The 20,844-nt window shown below is 42.4% G+C and overlaps 1 protein-coding gene across 2 annotated transcripts in view; it reads left to right on the top strand.

Moving 5' to 3' along the window:
* Positions 1 to 20,844, top strand: part of LOC132566843 (uncharacterized oxidoreductase ZK1290.5-like) — a 101,382-nt gene that overhangs the window by 69,223 nt on the left and 11,315 nt on the right. Inside the window, exons 5-7 of one of the 2 annotated variants that reach the window (XM_060232277.1) lie at positions 2,115 to 2,297; positions 4,391 to 4,450; positions 8,072 to 8,175. In XM_060232277.1, coding sequence (XP_060088260.1) covers positions 2,115 to 2,297; positions 4,391 to 4,450; positions 8,072 to 8,167 — 339 coding nt within the window. In that variant the 3' untranslated portion in view covers positions 8,168 to 8,175. The remainder of the gene's footprint in view (positions 1 to 2,114; positions 2,298 to 4,390; positions 4,451 to 8,071; positions 8,176 to 20,844) is intronic. The other variant, XM_060232278.1, reaches the window with a different exon arrangement.

Consider the following 20,844-nt stretch of genomic DNA (forward strand, 5'->3'; position numbering starts at 1 on the left):
TTGTGACAGTTAATAGCAGGTCTAATTGAGACATTTAGGAAAGTATATGAAAATTATGGTCAGTGGGTCCTCATTGGCCTCAAAGCCCTGACATCTGACAAACCTTATTTCTGCTAATTTGAAAAATGCATTCTCCATTGGTGGTGCTATACAAGCAAGAATTAACAATAAACTAATAACATTGATTGTTTTCTAAAAAGGGTGTATAAATCAGTTAGTGAAAATATTACTGACTAAAATATGAGTTCCTTTTTATTGAACAGGCATAAGATACCTGTAGTGACTCTAAAGGCAAAATTTCTATGAGCCAATGGGTGATCTCTGAATGAGTCCCCCATTTTTAAAATTTTAACCAGGGCTACTTCAAACTTTGAGGGTTTTTGTTAAAGCCTCTCCCCCCACTGCACTCTCTTTGCAATCTGAATCCCTCCCCACAAGTGTTAGGATTGTAGTGGAAAGTACACAAGAACATTTAAAAGGAGGAATAAATAAGAAATCTTAAACACTGTCTGTGAGAGGTATAACAGTAAAAATTAACCTAGCAGCACAAGACCCAATGAGGCTGCTACTCTTAACCATCAGACAGCAACTGTGGACTGAGGAAGGGGACAGGAATCTATTAAGAATTTGACAGTTAGGTTGAAAGTGGTGAAAAGAGGGGAGATCATGAATTGCTAATTATCACAGAAGAGTAGATTAAAAACTATGGCGATAACTACTCTGGAACTGAGAAGATTACTGGATTATTGCTGGTTGTCTTGGATTAATCGTAATGTTTTGACCAGGTCGTAACATGCCTGTCTGGAAAAGCTCCCTCCTACTCCCCAGGCATGTACTATTTAAAACCTGGCATCTTTTGGTCATCACTAATATTTACCTTAGTTTCCTCCCCCGCCCAAATAACGTTTTAAAAAGTAGACCAGCATACATTTACTTACATCCTCATTTTTCTCTTTAATGGAGACCCAAAGCAATTCACAACATTATTTTCCCCATCTCTACTTTAACCTCATAACAACAACCCCCTGAGTAACAGAGACTGAGCCAAGGTCACCCAGGGAGCTTCCATAGCAGAGTGGGGATTCAGACCTGGGTCTCCCAATTCCTAGTCCAACACTCTAACCATTACAGCACACTGGTTATTGTTCTTGTTGGTTTATTCTGCCGCTCTGTTATCAGTCTGTGCTTAGACTGATTAATACCCAGGCTCAGACTCTATTTCTTTGAACATCTAATTTCCACCAGAATTCCCACCCCTGGGCAGAAGAAAAGGTGGGGGAAAAGTTGGAAAAATCCATGGGGGTGGCATGTAGCCTCAGGAAGCTGTCACACTATTGTGGGATTATCCATTTGGATATTATCTCAGGCATCCTATACGTCTTGTTTGGTTACAGTTATGCTTGCTTCAGCTGTCACATCTGGTCTTTTCTGTAACATGAGGTTTAACACACACACACATACATATGGTAATCTCTAATGAGATTAACAGAGTTATTCTTATGGAAGATCCTGATAGAGGTTCTCTGAGCTACACTGGTTTGGAATCCTTGAATGATATCAGATTATTTAGCAAGATATTACATACACCCCAATCTTGTCATGTGTTGATGAGAAAAAAAAATTATCATGAGGTTAAAGCAGCAGTCATGTAAATCTGGTAACCCTGCTCTAAAAAAGTCCAGATTCACATAAATGACACAAAGTTTAGTCATATGGTAGTATATGTCTATCATGCAGTACCATATCTGGTGAATGGTACATAATTTGAGACTTCCAAATAAGAACATGAGTCCAGCTGAGGGAGAGGAGGAGAAAGTAATGATTGCCCTGCATGGTTGCTGTCTAGGGATCAGGTAGTAATTGGTGCAAAGAGTTGGACTACAAGCTTCTCTGCTGATTCTGAGGATGATGGCAACTGATTTTCCAAAGCACCACGTTTCTATCCAAGGAAGTTTTTCCATGGGTTTTGGAAGGCAAGTCATTTCAGTAACACTTTTGCACCAGAAGCATTTTGCCAAATTAGTAGTAGCAATTCATTTGTTTGACCTTTGGGCTTTAATAGGTTAGAAGCTGAAGAGGGCTTTGACTGTATGATTTATTCCCATTTCTGAAAGGTTGAATACCACCCTTTCCAAAGGCCTCAAGAACTAGTGGATTACTGCTGGAGCAGGAATATTGTTTTTGAAGGTTACTGCCCACTTGCTAAAGGTGAAGCCCTTAGTCATCCTAATGTAGTTCAGCTTGCAAAGAAATATGGCAAAACTCCTTCACAGATCTGTATTCGCTGGAGCATACAGGTAAGTTTTGAAGTTGCCAACATTGTTGTTTCCATTTTTATTACACAATAATTTTTGAACTGTTGTCTGTAATAATACATCTTTCCTGTCCATCCAGGTAAAACATGTCTGAGAATAGTAAGTACACTTATCCTTTTGCTGCCCTCAATCATATGACCACACTAAATATTGATTGTAATCTTCAGCTTGTCTCTGAGACTGATTCCCCACTAGCCTTGTCCCAGTCTCGCGCTCCTCTTTTCTGCGGGGCTTCTATCTAATTTCTGCTTGCCGCGGCAAAGAGGTGGGGCGAGTCACAACTCCAAAGCAACTTGTGCAAAATCAAATGGAAGCTCCATGGGAAAGAGGAGCGTGAGACTGGGACAAGGCTAATGGGAAATCAGTATGAGACTAGTGGTGCATTCACATTACACCAGGGATGTCAAACTGATATAAATGAGACCTTGTCGAGCCAGGCCATGTCAGGCCAGACTATATGTGTACCTATTTAAGATTAGGTAGCAGAGATATAAATTTTATAAAGGACACAGACAATCACAATTAAAGATTAAAAAAATAAAAATAAAACATGCTTAAATCATTAGTGCTCGTTGGTCTGAAAAGTGCTTTCTTTGTATTTCTCCCATGGGATCCAGGGAACTGAGCAAAGGAAGCTCTGGCTCTTTCCTCCCTTTCCCAGCTGACCAGAAGGGGGAGGCGTCTCAGCCAATAGAAGGAAGAGAGGCTTGGCTCAGTAGCTCTGCTACGCAATTGAGAGAGCCTGGCAAAGCAAAATTGAGACCTTGGCAGGCCAGGCTATGCGTGTCATAAAATGTAATGCCAACTAGTGGAGATACAGACAAACACAAAAATTTTTTATCTCTCTTGTGTGATCGAGGGAACTGGGCAAAGGAAGCACTGATTCTTTCCCTTCTTACCCAGGGAATGAGGAGGGAGCAGAGCCTCAGCCAGTAGAAGGAAAAGAGGCTTGGCTCAGTAGCTCTGCTGTGCAATTGAGAGAGCCTGACAAAGCAAGCTATTCCTCCTTCCCCTTCCTCCCCAATGGAGGAGCCTCAGCCAATGGAAAAAATAGACGCTTTGCTCCTGTGCAATTGAGCAAGCCTTGCAAAAACAAGTTACTTTGCAGAAGGAAGTAAGAGAGATTGAGAAGGAAGTAGATGACAGCCAGTTGCTTAAGGGCCTGATAAGAGCCCTCCAGGGGCCTGATTTGGCTCCTGGGCCACATGTTTGACACCCCTGCACTACACTAAATAATGTGTTTTACATCTGGATTTTTACTGTGTAAGAATAGTAAAACCCCGGATTATTTAGTGTAGTGTGAACACATAGCTGTTTTTCTGGGTATTATTTGGGAGAGTTCAAAGTGTGAGTACTTGGGGCTATTTCTAGCATGGTGATGTAGAATAGAATACAAAACTACTATAGTAGATAAAATAGTATTAATAAATATTAAGTGGGATACTTGTGTTTAAGTGAGATACAATGTATTTTATATATTGATTGCCTGTCTGTTTCTGGGTGTAATTCAAAGTGTTTTTTACCTTTAAGGCCATAAACCAGTTTAGAATGATCAGCACCTCCAGTACTGTCCAGTATATTTTATCCATTCAGTTACCACCACCTCCAGTGCTGTCCAGTATATCATATCCATTTAGGTTCTCTTAACAAGCCCTGCTCTCTGTACTCTCACCTACAAAGGTGAGGCCAGAGGTAGCCAAAGGTAGGGCTTTTTCAGTGGTAGCATCTTGCATGTTGGAATTCCTTTCCCCTTGAGGCTCATCTGGCTCATGCTCTTCTCTCTTTCAGGCACCAACCAAAACATATTTTTACACACTAAGGATTCATCTTTTTAAATTGTTTTGTGGTCTACTTCTTGCTTGAGAATTGTCTAGTGATACTTGTTTTTAAGCTGTTAAAAGTGTTATGCTCTGGCTACGGAACAATATGCAACCCTTCTGAATCATTACAGTCACGTTGAAGCTTTACTTGCTCAATGGGATCCTACATTTTTTTCCTTCCAGCCCCTGTTCTTTTTTTTTAAACCCACCTCTCAGCAATTTAAAAAAAAATATTGCTTCTGCTTATCCTTCCAGAATGGCATTGTAACCATTCCAAAATCTACAAAACCAGAAAGAGTTCAGGAAAATTGTCAGGTAAGAGTGAACTGCCTTGTGCTAAGTATACTTGGGTTCTGATATTTAATACTTTGAACTTGACTTTCCAGTGCTTTATACTTTTTTTGTGCCAGCCAATTTCTGTTAACATCAGTTGAATTACTCCAATATAAAATATAAACTCAGTGGAATTTAAGCAGGCATAAGTGTTTAAAAAAGTGTTTTACAGCAGCAAAGTCCCACAATCTTAGCAACAAGGTGTCAAGAAACAGGTAAAGAGCTAAGTATTTGTGCAAGGAGAACTTCTGCTTTGTTCAAAGCTAGAGCAAGGGCAGGTTACCTTATTGAGTCCTGGAGAGATAATTCTGTAGCAGCTTGCACTTTTTTTTTTGTTATAATGATTATAAGTGAATAACAGTGATTTAATCTAGGCTAAAATTTAATTTTAAAGAGGGAGATTTTATATAGTTTTAATGAGAATGGTGAAATATGCATAAAAGATTAGCTTCAGTCTCTAAGAGATCAAAGGAAAGGTTTAAATCTCAAGTGTAGAATGGGCTAAACTTAAAGTGGAACAGATTCTATAGTTCCTCGGTGGGGTAGGGCGGGATATAAATCGAATAAAGTAAAGTAAAGTATAGTTCCAAAGGAACCCATGTGATCTTTAATTGGGGTGGCCAAACTTGCTTAATGTAAGAGCCACATAGACTAAATGTCAGATGTTTAAGAGCTGCAAGACATGAACATCAGTTGAGAGCTGCAAGATGAGGAAGGAAGGAAGGAAGGAAGGAAGGAAGGAAGGAAGGAAGGAAGGAAGGAAGGAAGGAAGGAAGGAAGGAAGGAAGGAAGGAAGGAAGGAAGGAAGGAAGATGGGGGAGGGAGGAAGAGGTGGAAAGAAAGCAACTTTAAATGCATTCTCCAAGCCAGCAGCTGGCTTGACTTCAACAGGTGATTTAGAGAGACAAATGCCTTCTCCAAGCCAGCCGATGGGGTGGTGAGGGCGGAGAGCCAGTCGACATGTGTGAAAGAGCCACATGTGGCTCCCAAGCCACAGTTTGGCACCCCTGCACTATAGTAACTGAATAATTCAATAACTTCTCACTAGCCTGATTATATAAGCATAAGAGGTTTTGCTTATACTACCCAGGGCTGGCATGTGGGAGTAGGTGGGGTAGGTGGCTGCCTAGGGCACTACCCTGTCCTGGGGGTACTGCCAGGTGCCCCCTTACTCCCCCTTGTTCATGCAGAACGCTCCTCCGAGCCTGCCTTGAAGGATCAGAGGAGCGCTACACAGTGCAGTACGCTCTTCAGAGACTTCCTTGGAAGTCTCCAAAAAGTGCACTGTTTTAGTGGTGCCCAGCTGCTTTTGTTTTGAAAGTGGCCAAGTGGTGCTTTCCCATTCCGCATCAGTGCAATGGAAAGGCAACCCCCAGCCACTTTCTACCTGGAAGTGGCCGGGCACCGCTGAAACATTGTGCTTTTCTGAGACTTCCAAGGAAGCCTCCAAAGTACGTGCTGCAGGGGAAAGCGGCGACGCAGCAGCACTCCATTGCTCCCTTGTCCCCGCTTATCTGGCCTACATGATGGCATCAAACATGCGTATAATGATTTCAAAAGAGGGAGCTTCGGGGGGGTGGGGCACAGTGCAGGGGTCTGCCTCGAGTTGCAAAACCACTAGCGCCAGGGCTGATCTTACCTCAGTATTTTTAACCCCTGACTTCACTTAACCCTTTACCCCTTGATGTTAAATAAAACCTTCTGTTTTTGAATTTTAAAGGCATCTCAAGAGCCATTTTTTTGTCATTTAAGTAAAAGGGAGACCCTAAACCTTCCCTCAGGACTTGGCCTGAGAAACTAGCCATTACAAATTACTGGCACACATGGTGGGACTGCCAAAGTGACTTTAAAGATGGGAATACACCCAGTGCTGCTCAGTCAGTGAAGGGACACAAGTAGAAAAACAGAGGGAAAATCTTGCCTAAAAGGGAGGGAAGTAGGTAGGGTCTGTCACAGTTCATTATTAGGATGAGCCAAATATCCACACACACAAAAAGCTTGTTAAATTCTTGAGGACCAAGAGACCAACTAACTATCTTTGTCCATTTTTGGAAGCATTCAGACTAATAAAGAGTTCTGAAAGTTCTGAAAAGCACAGAAGCTCAGTTATTGTTTTGTGATAGTGTGGTCAATTGTAAGAAAATACATTACTCAACTTTTGGTTTCGATGTTTAACTCTGGACTGGCATAGCTATCTATAGTCTTTTACCACACTAAACAGACATTTGCTCCCACAAGATGTAGTCATTGGTTCAGATGGTTTTTAAGAGGGATTAGGCAAGTTCATGGAAGACTTATCTACTAGTGATGGTAGGCTATAATAGCTATATGGAATCTCCATGTTTTGAAGCACTGTTACCTTTAAGCACCAGTTGCTGGGGCAGAAACCATAAGGGTGGGTTTTTTCATTCTTAAAGTTGATTATCTATTGATGAGCTCACTTAGTGGTTGCAGCCCTAGTTTTCAAACTGTCCTGAAGTCTTCTCCTTTTGCAAGAGAGATGCTTGGGAGGTGGTCTTGGAGGGTGGGCAGGGTTCATTGTAGCCAAGATTACTGAGAAAACAGATAATATTTTCAAGAGTATGCCAGTTGTACACAGTGCAATAGACACTGCATGTCTGATGTTGTGTCCGCCTATGTTCATACACGCAGCTTACAGGAATTCCTAGCTTATGATTTCAAGTGGGGGAGGCAGGCAGACAAGGAAGTGGCTTTTCACCATGTGATATCTATTCTGCACCCCCCGCCTTCCTTCTATGACTGTGCTTAATCTTAGAAAGCTCTATGGAAGAGGCCTCCCTATACTCTGCTTCTGTCCTCCCTCAGGAATGATTTTAACAGTTCTGCCTGCCAACTGGTGTGTTCCAGCAGCTAACCGTGTCCTTCTCAGGCAGCCTGTTTATAAGGAGGGATGATTGTTTCATTCCACCAGTAAATTAAAAAAGAAATGTTCCTCACTACTCAGCCAGGGAATTCCCCTTGGCCTGGAATCAAATTTGTGAAAGTTCATTACATTTCTCTCTCATAATGCTAGTTTTATGAAGAAGTCTCAAAAGTGCAGCAAGCATGTTGAGCATCTGTTCCATTTTCAATTTTCTTAACTTTCCTCTTTCACTCTGTTTTGGCACATCTTCCTGCTGAATCAGTGGTGATGTAAGCAATCTCAGGAGGTGCAGAGGAGGAAGAGTCATCAATTCAGATCCCAAGGGGGGGGGGCTGCTCATGTTAGCCTCTATTCTTGCAGTTAAACAAAACACTTTATATATTTAAAAATGATATTATGACATTATAAAGACAAAAATATATGGAAGAGAACATATTACATCAGCCCAGGCAAGGAATAGTTTAATTAAACAATTCAGTTGACTCAATCAGGTGTTCCCAGCCATATGGTTAAACCTCTTCCAGATTTCCTGAGAGCACATGAATTTGAAATTGGCTTACCTTTATCCAGATAAGACTCCAGCCATTACACCACATCAGCTCATAATACAAAATCTTGAAGAGAAATAATAGGTTGGAGCATCAGTCAAAGTTGTAAAGAGCCAACAGACAGGCTTGTGCTTTAGTCTGCAATACTAATTGTATATGCATTCCTCTTAGGTCTTTGATTTTTCATTAGCAGAAGATGATGTTGCAATTCTAAATGGAATGCATGATGGGAGACACATTTCATGGGATCCAACCCAAATTGTTTAAATGTCAAGGTTTGGAATTTTTTTTGTCTGTTACTTGTCAACCATCAACTTCTGTGTCCTTTGGTTTCAAATTGGTTGTTTTTAATTTGGTCAGAAATCTTTAATCTTCAATATGAAAAATTTGCCACTTAAACTGTAATTGCCTCTGATTCTCCCCCCCCCCCCCAAAGTTCCATAGTACCTGCAAGTGCATGAATGAGAATGTGATTCTAATGTGAAATGAAAGACAATACTGCCTTTATAGTTAGTTCTGCAGCTTATTATTTGGGTGTAATTGTAGAGGCTGTTTGGTGTGGGAAATACTGATAAGCAAACTTTATTCTTTGTGTATTTTGGAAAGCCCCAAATCTTTCCAGGCTAGGCATGCTGAAGTGTATGCAAAATTGCCTGGTTATATGAAGACAAATGTTTTAAGAGAGTCATGGCTACAAAGTAGAATACCGGTGGCGCTGTTGTAGTGATGTTTTAGTGTTAGAGTAGTGATAGCCCTCTGGAAAAAAAAATAAAGGCCTGCAAAGTAATAAAAGTTGTAGAACCTACATAGATAATACCACACACTGTGATGATGAGCTTTCAGATTCTGAACTCATGTAAAGTAGTCTTCAAACCATTTGTGTGGGTCTCTTCACAAAACAACTCCAATCAATTACAGAGAGTAACTTACTGAGTTTAAATATATATTTTTTATTTTGTCTTTCGACCTAGTTCAGGATCCCAAAGGCAGTACACATTAAAACATGTCAAACTTTTCAAACATTAAAACCAGCAGTTCAAATATAAATATATATAAAATATTTAAAACAAAGAAAACACCAAGAAGCACAAACTAGGAAAAGACATACAAATTAGTGAGGGAACATCCAACAACAACAGCAAAAAGGCTTCCCCCACTGGTAGAAGACAACAGTAGAGGGAGACAGATGAATCTCTCTGGTTCATGGAAGACCGAGAAGGTCCTTTCTCACGCTGCCACCTGTCTAGCCCCAGATGGTGGGGACATCTGAAGCAGGGCCTCTGAAGATGACTGGGAAGGTTGGGTAAGTTCATATGGGAGTAAGCAGTCCTTGAAGTATGGTAGTGTAAGGACATATGGTGGTTTAAAGGTCAATACCAGCACCCTGAATTGAACCTGGAAGCAAATTGGGAGCCAGAGATGGCAGAACAAGACTGGAGTGATATGGACTCCGCAGACTTAGCTGTGGTCTCTATGAATTTAGATGAGAAGTTGCGGGGGGAAATGAGTTCTAAAAGTAGTACCATGGAAATTTGACAAGATTAATAAATTTTAAAATTTTAAAATCTAAATTGAAATGTAACTCAGCCATCATATGTCAGGGCAAACATAGTCCCGTGTTCATGGTGATGACAAGTTTCAATTTTAATAGGCTGTTTCCAGCCAGCACCCCATCCTCCCAAATAAAAAACTAATGCAACCATTGCATTCAAGTTACAGGAACCTGAACAACATCCAACTGAAATCTATGGCATTTCCATCTTCCTCAGAGAACATCAGGACCTGACAGTCTTTGATAGAAAATATTTATTTACTATTAGCCACCATTGTAACTTCCAGGTGTCTGTCACAGCCATTACTACCATCTGCAGACAGCTAAATCTGCAGATGAGGGCCACAAAGAGGCTAAAGGGATTTTTCTGCAAGCTAAGGGACCCCTAGGTTTACAGAAAAATATTTTTAACAATTAGAGGGGAGGGGGTAAATCCCCCCCCCAAAGTGCATGAACAGGTAATGAAGCTTACCTTTGAGGGCTTGGCTGATGCTCCTGCAGAGCCACTCTGGGCCCAGCCACTGTGGTGGGGAACACCAGGAGAAGCTCCCAGGTATCACCATTGCTGCTAGCTCAAAGGTAAAGAAAAGGAAGGGTGGGGGAGAGAAAGAAGGGAGGTATTGACTGAGGGAAGAGAGAAAGGGAAAGATGGGGGTATTGGCATGGAGGGAGAAATAAGGGGGGTTGGCTTGGGAGAAGGGAAGGAAGGGGGATTGGCTTGGGAGAGAGAGAAAAACAAAGAACAGGGTATTGGCATCGGGTGAGAGAGATTGGGAAAGAAGATGGTTGAGTACTTCCAAAAAACAGCTGTATTAACTAAAATAAACCATTCATTTTTCATAACTGATTCTTTCAGTCAGAAACCCAAAATGAAAAGTGTGTAATAATCAGTTTTGACAGTTTAACTAATTAAGAGATGTCCTTCCAAAGACATCAGTGACATATTACTAGTGATATGTATACAGAAAGATAACTTTCCTTTGGAATGAAAATACATAACATTAAAAAAAAATTGTGTGCTCAGGCATACGAGTACTCCTGTTTCCTTCAGTAGGGAAGAGCTGTGACTATAATGATGCCAAAGTTAATGCACAAATCTGTCCTTTGTGGAACACACACAATCTACGAGAGTAGTCCAACAGGCATCAAAATCCAAGTTTCCCAAAATGTTTCAGTGGAGGGAGAATTTCATATGCACCTGACTCTGCTGGATGAGCAGCTTGTTGAAACTAAGAAACTTACCTTCCTGTGCAACTTTCTACATGACCAGGCCAGTGATGAAACTCTATTTGCATAACTGCTTCATTTTGTTGTCCTGCCATCATTTACTCTTGATAGGTGCAGTACTGCACCTTCTCTAGGTGTGATTTCTCACTTTTGCTTTCACCTTCGGGGCAAAAGTCTAGAAAGATGGACATTTGCCCCATGGCTCCAGGAGAGGTAGCTGGGAAGGAAAGTTCCTGCATTTCTTACTGCAATAGGAACAAGAACTAAGCCCCCTTACAATTTAAATCCAGAAGCATATAGGCCTGCGATTTTGTCCCCAGAGCTCCAGCTTGCCTATGCTTCATCAGTGTCTACAAAAGCAGCCACGTCATTCCTCATTCCCAAACATCAGTTGAATTGGCATTAGTAGCCTGAGGCTCAAAAAATCTAACAGTTATTTCAGTCTCTGTAGGGTGTTAACACAACCTCCTTAATTATAGTCAAATTGTTTAATCACTAATTAGACAGCTATCTCAAATTATTGCTGTGCTTACCTGTGCATTTTTGCGTTTTCCAGGCAAACCGGGCCTTTTAATACCATTGTTCAGTTATTCATGTCTTCTCTGTGCATAAAAAGCTTGCTGATTTCATGAAACTAGTGGACATTCCATGAAGGCTTATGTGGCAATAAATTCCTTAGCCTTTTAGGCTACCAATGATTACCCCAATAGAATTACTTCTAAACTGGTGAAACTTGCCTCGCAGGACACCTCTTCCCTCAGTCCCACAGTGAGGCCTAGTTCCCAAGAAAATAATATTTTTGATCTCTCCAGCCGAGACATGGACAGTGATTGCCTGCAGCGAGTCAGTAAATCCTGTTGTGTCTCCACTGATTGCTCCTCTAAACAGCCCCTAGACGGGTTCTTCCTTTCTGATTGCTTTCAATGGCTGTTGGCCGGTGTTGATAGTTTCCAGATGAGGCTTGCCCTCAGAAGACTTTTATGTAATCTCTAACCCCTCCAAAAAAAGCAGAAGTGAATGTATTTTTCCCCCAGTGGCACCTGCTGTGGAATATTCATTCAGGTTCTAGTACTCTGTGTGCCACCATCAAGGAGTGGGATTTGCCATCTAGATCAGAACACACGTTATCCTTCAAGAAGTTCAGCTTAGTTATAGAGGATATCATGGCTGTTCTTTTCACAGCTGCTCTTCCCATTGATTCAAATATAATTCCAACTGAACAGATTGACCCAAAAATGCCTTTTGCAAGAGCTCCGAAATTTTAGCAGTTGTACATTGTGTTAGCCTCCCTTACCAAAATTCTCACATGGGTCAAGAATCTATGAGGAGGATGTGTGTTCTAATCTAGATGGCAAATCCTACTCCTTGATGGTGGTGCACAGGGTACTAGGAATTTAATGAATATGCCAAAGCAGGCACTACTGGGGGGGGAGTAATTCACCCTTGCTTGTTTGGAGAGGTTAGAGGTTGCAGAAGAGTCTTCTGAGGGCAAGCCTCATCTGGAAACTATATAGCATGCCTGGTCATGACACTAAAGTCAGAGGTGTTAGACATGAAGTCACTAAAGATATACCTGACTATGCCTAAGATGGATGTTTCAGTGGCTCTTCTTTTCAGAGCTGTTCTTCCTATTGACTCAAATGAAATTCCAGCTGAACAGAATGACCAAAAAATGCCTTTTCCAAGAGCTTTGAAACTTCACCAGTTGCACTATATGCTTCTTATACGTCATCAGAATTTGTCACTAATTTCCATGCAAGTCACTGTTTTGGCCTCCCTTCTCAAGATTCCCAAATGGGTCGGGAATCCTTGACGAGGATGCATCTCTGTATTTCATGTATACTGAACCCTGATCCCTGACTTCTGTGTAGTGACCAGGCGCAGTATATAATTATGTGACTGGGTCATTCCAAAGCTGTTGCTGGTGTTAAGCAACAATAGTACACATTTATTTTTTCATATGGTTGTCCAGAAAATAGATAATTAAGCAAAATGTAAGAGGGAAAGGGGAAAGGATAAGGTTGTCCATATAGTCAATTAAATACAAAATGGCTGAACAGATGGATCAAACCTTCCTTGTTTAGACAAATTCATTGAGGGGTGGGTCCATTGGTGGCTATTAGTTATGATGACTACATGGGACTTCCACAGTAAGAGGCAGCATACCTGTGGATGACAGTTGTTGAGGGTAGAAACAAAGGGAAACTTTTGTTCCTGTAACCATACTGTGGACTTTTCAGAGCATCTTATTGTCCTGTGTGGGAAACAGAATGCTAAATCAGATGGACCACTGGTTTAGTCCTGCGAGGCCCTATTTTTTTTTGTAAGAACTACAAGTCATCAGTATTGTGGTCAAAACATTTATCAAAGGTATTTCTATGTGTGCGCACAAGTATGCTAGATCCGGATGATCTGCAACTCTGCCTTCAATATTTGTGGGGGGAAAAAAATCAATATTTGGAGAAGTATGAGCTTTCCAAGCATTTACAATCACTTGTTGGGCTGTCCCTCTTAGTCAAGGCCAATTGACATGTTCAGGTCCATTCTGAAGCTAAAATAGCAAGCAACGCTCTTTGCTGGCCACAAGTTGTTATGAGCTTCTCAATGCTGTACTGGTCAGAGGCAAAATTAGAGGGGAAACTTCTTACAGTACCTCCCCCCAAACAAGAGAAGCTATCCAGTATGAAGCATTCCTTTCATCCATTTCATCCTTCCCACACACGCCACAACAGGAGGATGCCAAACCAAAGTTGCAATCTTCTCAAAATCAAAAGGCAGTGTTGGAAACCAGCAGAGCTACAGTAAGATGCTTTCCCCGCCTGACTGGAAGCTTATCCTCTGTGACCCCAGTGGAAGAAAAATGTTCAGCATTTGCTGACATCTGGAGAGCAATGACCTCAGTTTGGTGAATTCTGCAAATAGAAGGATGCTTACTTTTTCTCTAATATGCCACTGAATTGGTTCATCACCTCTTTTTGCTTGAGCAAATCTGAGGCCATCCAACACTGTTTGGAGAAGAGGGTCATAGATGAGTATCAAGCAAGCACAGAACTTTTACAGAGGTGGGTTTTTTTCTTTTTCATCTTGAAAAAACGTTCAGGAGATACCAGAAAAAGTTGGTATCTTACTGAAGAGAGTGAACAGATTAGAAGTAGAAAAGGATTTCAGGATGGAAAGCTGGCATTCCATCTTGCTGGCCCTGAGCTGGGGGCATTTTCAGACCTTGAAGCCTACTCACATGTTTCCATTCTCTTTGCCTTTGGCACTCCCCTAGGATTGGGAATGGTAATGACTGGGGACAACAACTTTCCATTTGTGTGTGTAAGTCCCATCACTTCTGACCTATGGTAACCTACCAAATTATCTCCCCATGTCCTATTGTTAACAACCTTGCTCAGGTCTTGCAAATTGAGGGCTGTTGCTTCCTGGATTGGGTTAATATTGTGTGTGTGTGTGTTTCTGTCTGTTTGCACCTGGAAGTCATGGCGACTTCTGGTGACTGACTCTTACTCAGGACCTGGAGGATGTTCAAAATTGGTGACTGCCCCTGTCCTCCTGACTACTGGTATTTTAAGGAGGTCTTCCATCCAGGTACTCCCCAGAGTTGACCCTGCTTAGCTTCTAAGATCCGATGCGATCAGGCTTGTCTGGGCTATCCAGATCAGGCCTCCTGTCAGCTTTCTTCATTGTCCAACTTTCACACCCATACATAATAATGGGAAATACTGTGATATAAATTGCTTTGACCTTGATTGCCCCAGCAGCATAGCCTTAGACTTAAGAAACTTTTCTAGTTCCTTTATGGCTGCCCTTCCCATTCTCAATTCCACTTTAGCTCGTTCTCAGTCTTATGGTTCTTCATGAGATTCTAATTGCTCTCATAGATTATCTTTGGGCAATCGGAGAGTGTTTTTACTTTTACCTTAATGATCTTTTGATCCAGTCCTCAAAATTGATTCAGGGGCTTCAGGATATTATTACCATGATTTTTGTACTGAAAAATAGGGTTTTCTGATTAACAAAGCAAGAGTTCACTTCAGCTGTCCCAAGGAATCCAGCACCTGGTAGTTTTAATAGATAGCTATCCGGACAAGGTTTATCTTTCAGGGAGAAAACCCTCATCAACTTGGTGCTGAAATTTGTGGTGTACATCTGCTTGCTTCCTGTCCTGGGCCAGTTCTCCTGGAGATTATGATCTTCAGAATGGGCTCATCTGCAGATAACTGCATGACTTAATCCATAAACACATGGATTCCTTAGGAAGTATGCCAGTCTGTCTCTCTCCTAATGGACCAAGAAAGGCTACTGTGGTAAAAAATTTCATTGTGGAGCTTGCTAGACAGTGATCATGGATTTATCTGTATAGGATAGAGATAAATCCTCAGGCAGCATGGATTTCACACACATATTGGCTCTCACACATATGGACCAGGTGCTAAGCAGGCCAGTGGGCCCTCGTTCTTCAAGTGATCTCAAGAGACTCCATAAATCTTCAGTGGGCAAGAAGCATTCATAATAGTCAAACATCAGATTATAAGATTTTGTCACTAATCTCTTCATCATCAATTCAATTGAAGAGGTACCTAAACTCAGAAGCATATACAAAGATAAAGATAGGATCCTAGTGGATGTCCTGTAACATGCTAAGCTAACCCCCAGGTTTGCTATTCTTTTCTTGCCTTTCCCTTGAATTTCAAGAGAAATCATGAAGATCCAGGAATAAAAAGTGGACACAATCTTCATTTTCATAAACAGCTTTTCTTGATTCTCCAGACTAGTGGTTCTTTCCATCACAGTTTACTGATAGTGCCCTATCTACTTCATCCTTAGGCACAACTATTCTGTTGGACTGTCTGAAGCAGGCTCTGATAGTTTTGGGCACTACCCAAAGTGCTCTCCACTGTTCTGGGCTTTTGTTAATTTTTCTTCTAGGCAGTTTTGCTTACCATGTTCAGCCATTTGGCAAAACTCTGTTGCAGAGCTGCAGTCACTGATATATTTACTCCTGGATATTGCTGCAGCTTCATTAGAAGTTTGTTTAGGTTTCCTGTACATTAGTTCTGAAGAGGTTAAATGCACTGTGAACCCCACACTGTTACTAGATCCTATAATTAAAAACATAACCAAGAGTTTCTTTAGTGCACAGTTAGGGTTTCTACAGGCCTATTTGATTATCGGCCTGGAATTTGGTATGCAGTCATGCTGATCTGATATTTTAGGAGTTCCTGTGTCTAGAAGAGTATGGAAAGTGTGACTGTGATTTATATTGTTTTTGGACTTCCTGGAGTAGTTTTCCCACTGCTGTGATGTTTTAGTCATATCACAAAACAATACTCCTTGCTTTTTATCAAGTCCTAGCTTATAGCTAGCTGGTATTGCTTTTTTTTCACTGAAATTTAATGACTACATGCTTCTTAAATGGAATGCAGTCTTTCCCCTTCAGAATTTCTGGAAAATTCTGCAGACTTTTCCAAGGAATCCCTCAAGGTTCATCTTGAGTTCTGTCAGCCTTTCATTACAGTTTGGGGTATTTCACACATTAAACAAACTGATGTTTATCTTTGCTTGGCCTATACGTGCAGCAAAATGAGGTGGTAGAACCCTGAGGTGGTAAAGTAGACTTTACTGCTTCAGAATGCAGGGGAGTGAGCCATTTCTAAATGTCCTGCTTTGTAAAAACACATAGCACATGAGAAAGATATTTTAGTTCCACTTGATCCCTGCTGTGCTTCCCTATAGGAAGTTATTACATCGAGCACATACTCCCTGTAGTCTGAAATTGTACAGTTCTTTCTGCCATCTCATTCTTTTGTGTGTTTGTTGGCCACTTCAGAGTATTCTCTGCAGAGGAAGTAGCAGCCAGTCCTAACTCCCTGCAAAGTGCTTTTTTTCTTTTTTTTAAAAAGCTGTATATCTAAAATGTATGAGGCTCTTTGAGTTTGTTGTGAGATAATAGATTCTTCACTCTTAACACTGTAGTTGTGTTTGCCATCGTTACTGGTATTTCCCATAATAAACTCCGTGATAGGCAAATGCATATTATGCACTCCTATGCATGGCGGCATGATTTGTGAAACCTCCTGCTCACATCTCCTCAGTGTGTATTCATGGCGTGATTAGAGATGCATGCACACTCTTCACATTTGGATGTTTGCCAGAGCCACAGTTCCTGTTCCCCATGGCAAAGGAACAGATGGGTGTGCCCAGTCCTGTCACTCTTGCAATGTGACACATGGTGCTGGTGCTCCCCAGAGATGCCTGTAGTTCCATATGGGGTGTGGGAGGATGGAAAGATTGCACCATTCAGCCTTCTACATGTTGTTTGTTCCCTATAATGGGGAAGAATAGTGTGAATTTTAGTCTTGACTGAATGCAGGTATCCAAGGGTAGCATCCCTGTGACATGAGACTGGTGAAAGAGGATGCGTGTCTTTGCAGCCGCTCATCCATCACACTAACAGTATCTTTGCTGCTTGTAAATATCTGAACCAAGTGTTTGTATATATGATGTTTAAAGAACATTGTAGGCACAGCAAACAGTATAGCCACATAAAGAGTGAAGTGGCTGGGAGATTCTAGAACAGAACAGACTATTTATGGCCATCTTGAACCCCCACAGAGTAACTTATAGATAGAGCCTGGGTCAGTTTTAAAGGCTGATTTCAGTGCCTGGAGGAAGGTTGAACAAATTGAAATCTTTGCTTGTATAGTCACAGGTGCTAATCCCGTATGGAGATTATGTGAAAGAGTCTGCTTTGCTCACACACTTCCTTTCTAAGAACAATTACTGAAAGTAACAGTTGTGCTCTGTGATTTTTTTTTAAAAAAACTCCTTCTTGACTCCCCCACCTTTGCCTCATATTTGTTTGACTTTCCCAGAGTGCAGCAGGGAAGGGGGGAAAGGCTCTTGAGTAAACTTGCCTAAAGCAAGAAGAAAATGAGTTCCAATTTCCTCTGGCATAACTGACAATCTGCTGATGGCAGCACTGAGACAGTGGTTCACTTACAATTCAGTGTAAATTTTCTAGAGTTTTCTCATGTTGAAATTTACCCCTATCATGCAAGTACAAGGGCTTTTATTCTCCATGGAAACACCTACTGTCTTCCATACCAGTGCTGCTTCTTAACTTTGTAGCCTCCAACAACTATTGATCGACTAAGGTCGAGGTGGGGGATATGAGCTAAGGAGGCTGTTGCAAAACTGCACTGTCTGTAGACAAAAGTAATGCAATGAGCAGGATTCTGGCTGTGCTGGCAGATGCCACTGCAAGTTAAGCAGATTTATAGAAAAGGAGTGGGAGTGGGGGGTGCTGCCAGATAAAGATCTAAGATGCTTATTTCAGGATCTTCAGATTTGCTCCCTGGTAATGGGGCATTTCCATCAGCATATGTCACAGAATATGGGGGAATTCTGTTTTTCTTAAACTCTAAAAAGTAAATGTCTAAATAAATGCAAGTCTACCTTTAAAAAGTGGTTATAATTGGGAGGTGGAGTTACAGGGTTCCCCCCGCCACACACACACTGCCTCCCTGCCTACATTTTAACAGCAACTGAAATGACAAAAATGAAATGGGTGACACTTTAATTAGAATGGAGATGAAGGGGCTGCACTTGATTTTTGTTGCATGGGAGCAGTTAGAAAGTTGGCAACCCTAGAATTAGATACGGTTCTAAGAGATTTGCATTTCTTAAAGTGCTCTGTCAACCTTGCAGATAAAGCCACAAAAATATCCTGCCTGCCCACGCATACATAAATTGGTCATCTGTGGCACATCATCCATCCTGAAAGAAGAACCAACTATTTTTCCATTTACATAAGCTTCCCTACATGATCATCTGGAAGCAATGCTTAAGCTCAGAGTCTCCTGGGCAAGAGTTTATTTCAAAGCCTGGATCTTGTAGATGTGGGGGAAAGTCATAGCAATTGTGCGGTTCAAGTGTTTCTTTTTTTCAATATTGTAAGTACTATAAAAGAGGAGAGTTAAAAAAAGAGGAAGGCATTTCTCAGCTGTCAGATGGCACTGCTCTCAGGATGTGCACGAGCAGTGTTGAAATCCTATGTGTGCAAGAAGTAGAAATGCTGCCAAGAGAGCACCCATTTAATGTTGTTTTAAAAGCGAGAGAGAGAGGAATTTCATTATTCTGGTATGTGGCCACTTTTATTTATTTATTTAGGAAATTTATATTCCGCCATACATGGTGAACAGGCTAAGAGTGGATTACAACATAATCAAACAATTAAAACTAATAAAAACAGTGCATTAAAACAGTTAACCCAGGGGTGTCGAACTCATTTCTTATGAGGGCCAAATCTGATATAAATGAGACTTTGGCAGGCCAGGCCATGTGTGTCATAAAATATAATGCCAGCTAGTGGAGATACAGACATACACAATTAAAGATTTTGTATCTCTCCTGTGTGATTGAGGGAACTGGGCAAAGGAAGCCCTGGTTCTTTCCCTTCTTACCCAGGGGATGAGGAGGGAGCAGAGCCTCAGCCAGTAGAAGGAAAAGAGGCTTGACTCAATAGCTCTGCTGTGTGATTGAGAGAGCCTGGCAAAATAAGCTAATCTTCTTCGTGGTCTCTGTGCATTCACACATATGGGTAATCCGCAGGATCGGCCCTAACCCCGGAGAATTCAAAGCAATCTTGAGCGTTAGTTTGGCGCGCCTCCCACTCGTCCTGGGGAGGAGGCATCGTCTGCGCATGCCTGGACGAGGGGGAGGCGCCTAGCCACTCAGTTTCTTCTTTACCGCCGACCGGATCACACCTACCTCATTGAGTCTCCCGATTTCTTCACTGCAATCTACCTCCAACGTCCTTTCTTCACCTTCTCATCCTTCTCCTTCACCTTCTGGTATCGTATTAAAAAAAAAAAAGGCTTTTCTTATTATCTTCGAACTTTTTCCCAGGGCGGATGGAAGGAAGAGACAAAATAACATTTAAACGCTGCATTCGCTGCTCTTCGAAAATCCCTTCTTCGGACGGACATTCCCTGTGCCTTTTCTGCCTCGGCGAGGCACATCGCACAGATACCTGCGTGCATTGCAGGCAATTTGGCAAACAGGCCCGTAAAAACCGCGCCGCGAGACTCAGAAGCCATCTTATGGAGTCCTCTGCGACCAACCATGCCCCACGTGGCACAACAACCCTCGCCATCTTCCCTACCTCTCTCGGGAGTGGCGCAGCCGGCAGCTTCCGTGGCTCAGGTTCCCTGCAAGCTTAAGTCCGGAAAACACACCAAAAAGTCTGCTGACACCAAAAAGCGCCGCCGATCCAACCCCACTCATGCAGAGTCGACCAGCACCAAGCCTCCGAAGAAGCCCAAGACGGGACATAAGTCATCCGACCCACCGGCAAAACCTGCGACCTTGAACCCGATCACGAGTTCCAGCACCTCGGTTCCGAGAACACCAGCTTCGAAGTCGACGTCGACGCTAGCCATTACACCGCTGGAGATCGTGCGTATTTCATCTAAATCTCCCTCGATTCCCAACTCTCCACCCGAGCAGATACTCGATGTCGACTCACCCGGCTCCACCAGAAGCCAACGCCTCATCGACGCTCGGGCCTTCCAAGAAATTCCCCTTCAACCACTGGCAGCTCACTCTCTAATCAGAGAACCCTCGACGCCGAGGGAGATACCACCGCGTCTCCGCACACCACGATCTCGCAGTCGCCAACGATCTCACAGCCATCGGAGAGAAAGGTACCATTACTACTCCCCCTCGAGGTCCAGATCACCATCCCCTCGGGATCGACGGAGACATCGCAGATCCCCTTCCTTCGACGCCAACCGGCATCCGGACCCGAGGGACCGTCCCTACCACAGCCGCCACGAGTCCCGTTATTACCGGGACCGTAGCTACAAAACTGATTGGACTCGATACCGAGATTCGCCCCTATGCAGACGCCATTCTGACTACGACGAACACTCTCGGTACCGTGAAGAGCCCGCTCACACCGTCGAGCCGAAGCCGACCTCACTGACCAGGTCTACATCTGCCGCCTCTGCCAAACAACCTCCGCTCCTGGAACCTCTGGCCGAACCCCTACATGAAACCGATGACGACTCTGAAGCGGAACACTCCGACTCTGCTCGCTCTTCTACCACAAACTTACACTCCCCGGCCTCTGATATAGCCAAGCCGGCTGAGCTATCTC

Source organism: Heteronotia binoei, chromosome 2 (genome assembly GCF_032191835.1).
Source record: "Heteronotia binoei isolate CCM8104 ecotype False Entrance Well chromosome 2, APGP_CSIRO_Hbin_v1, whole genome shotgun sequence".
NCBI lineage: Eukaryota > Metazoa > Chordata > Lepidosauria > Squamata > Gekkonidae > Heteronotia > Heteronotia binoei.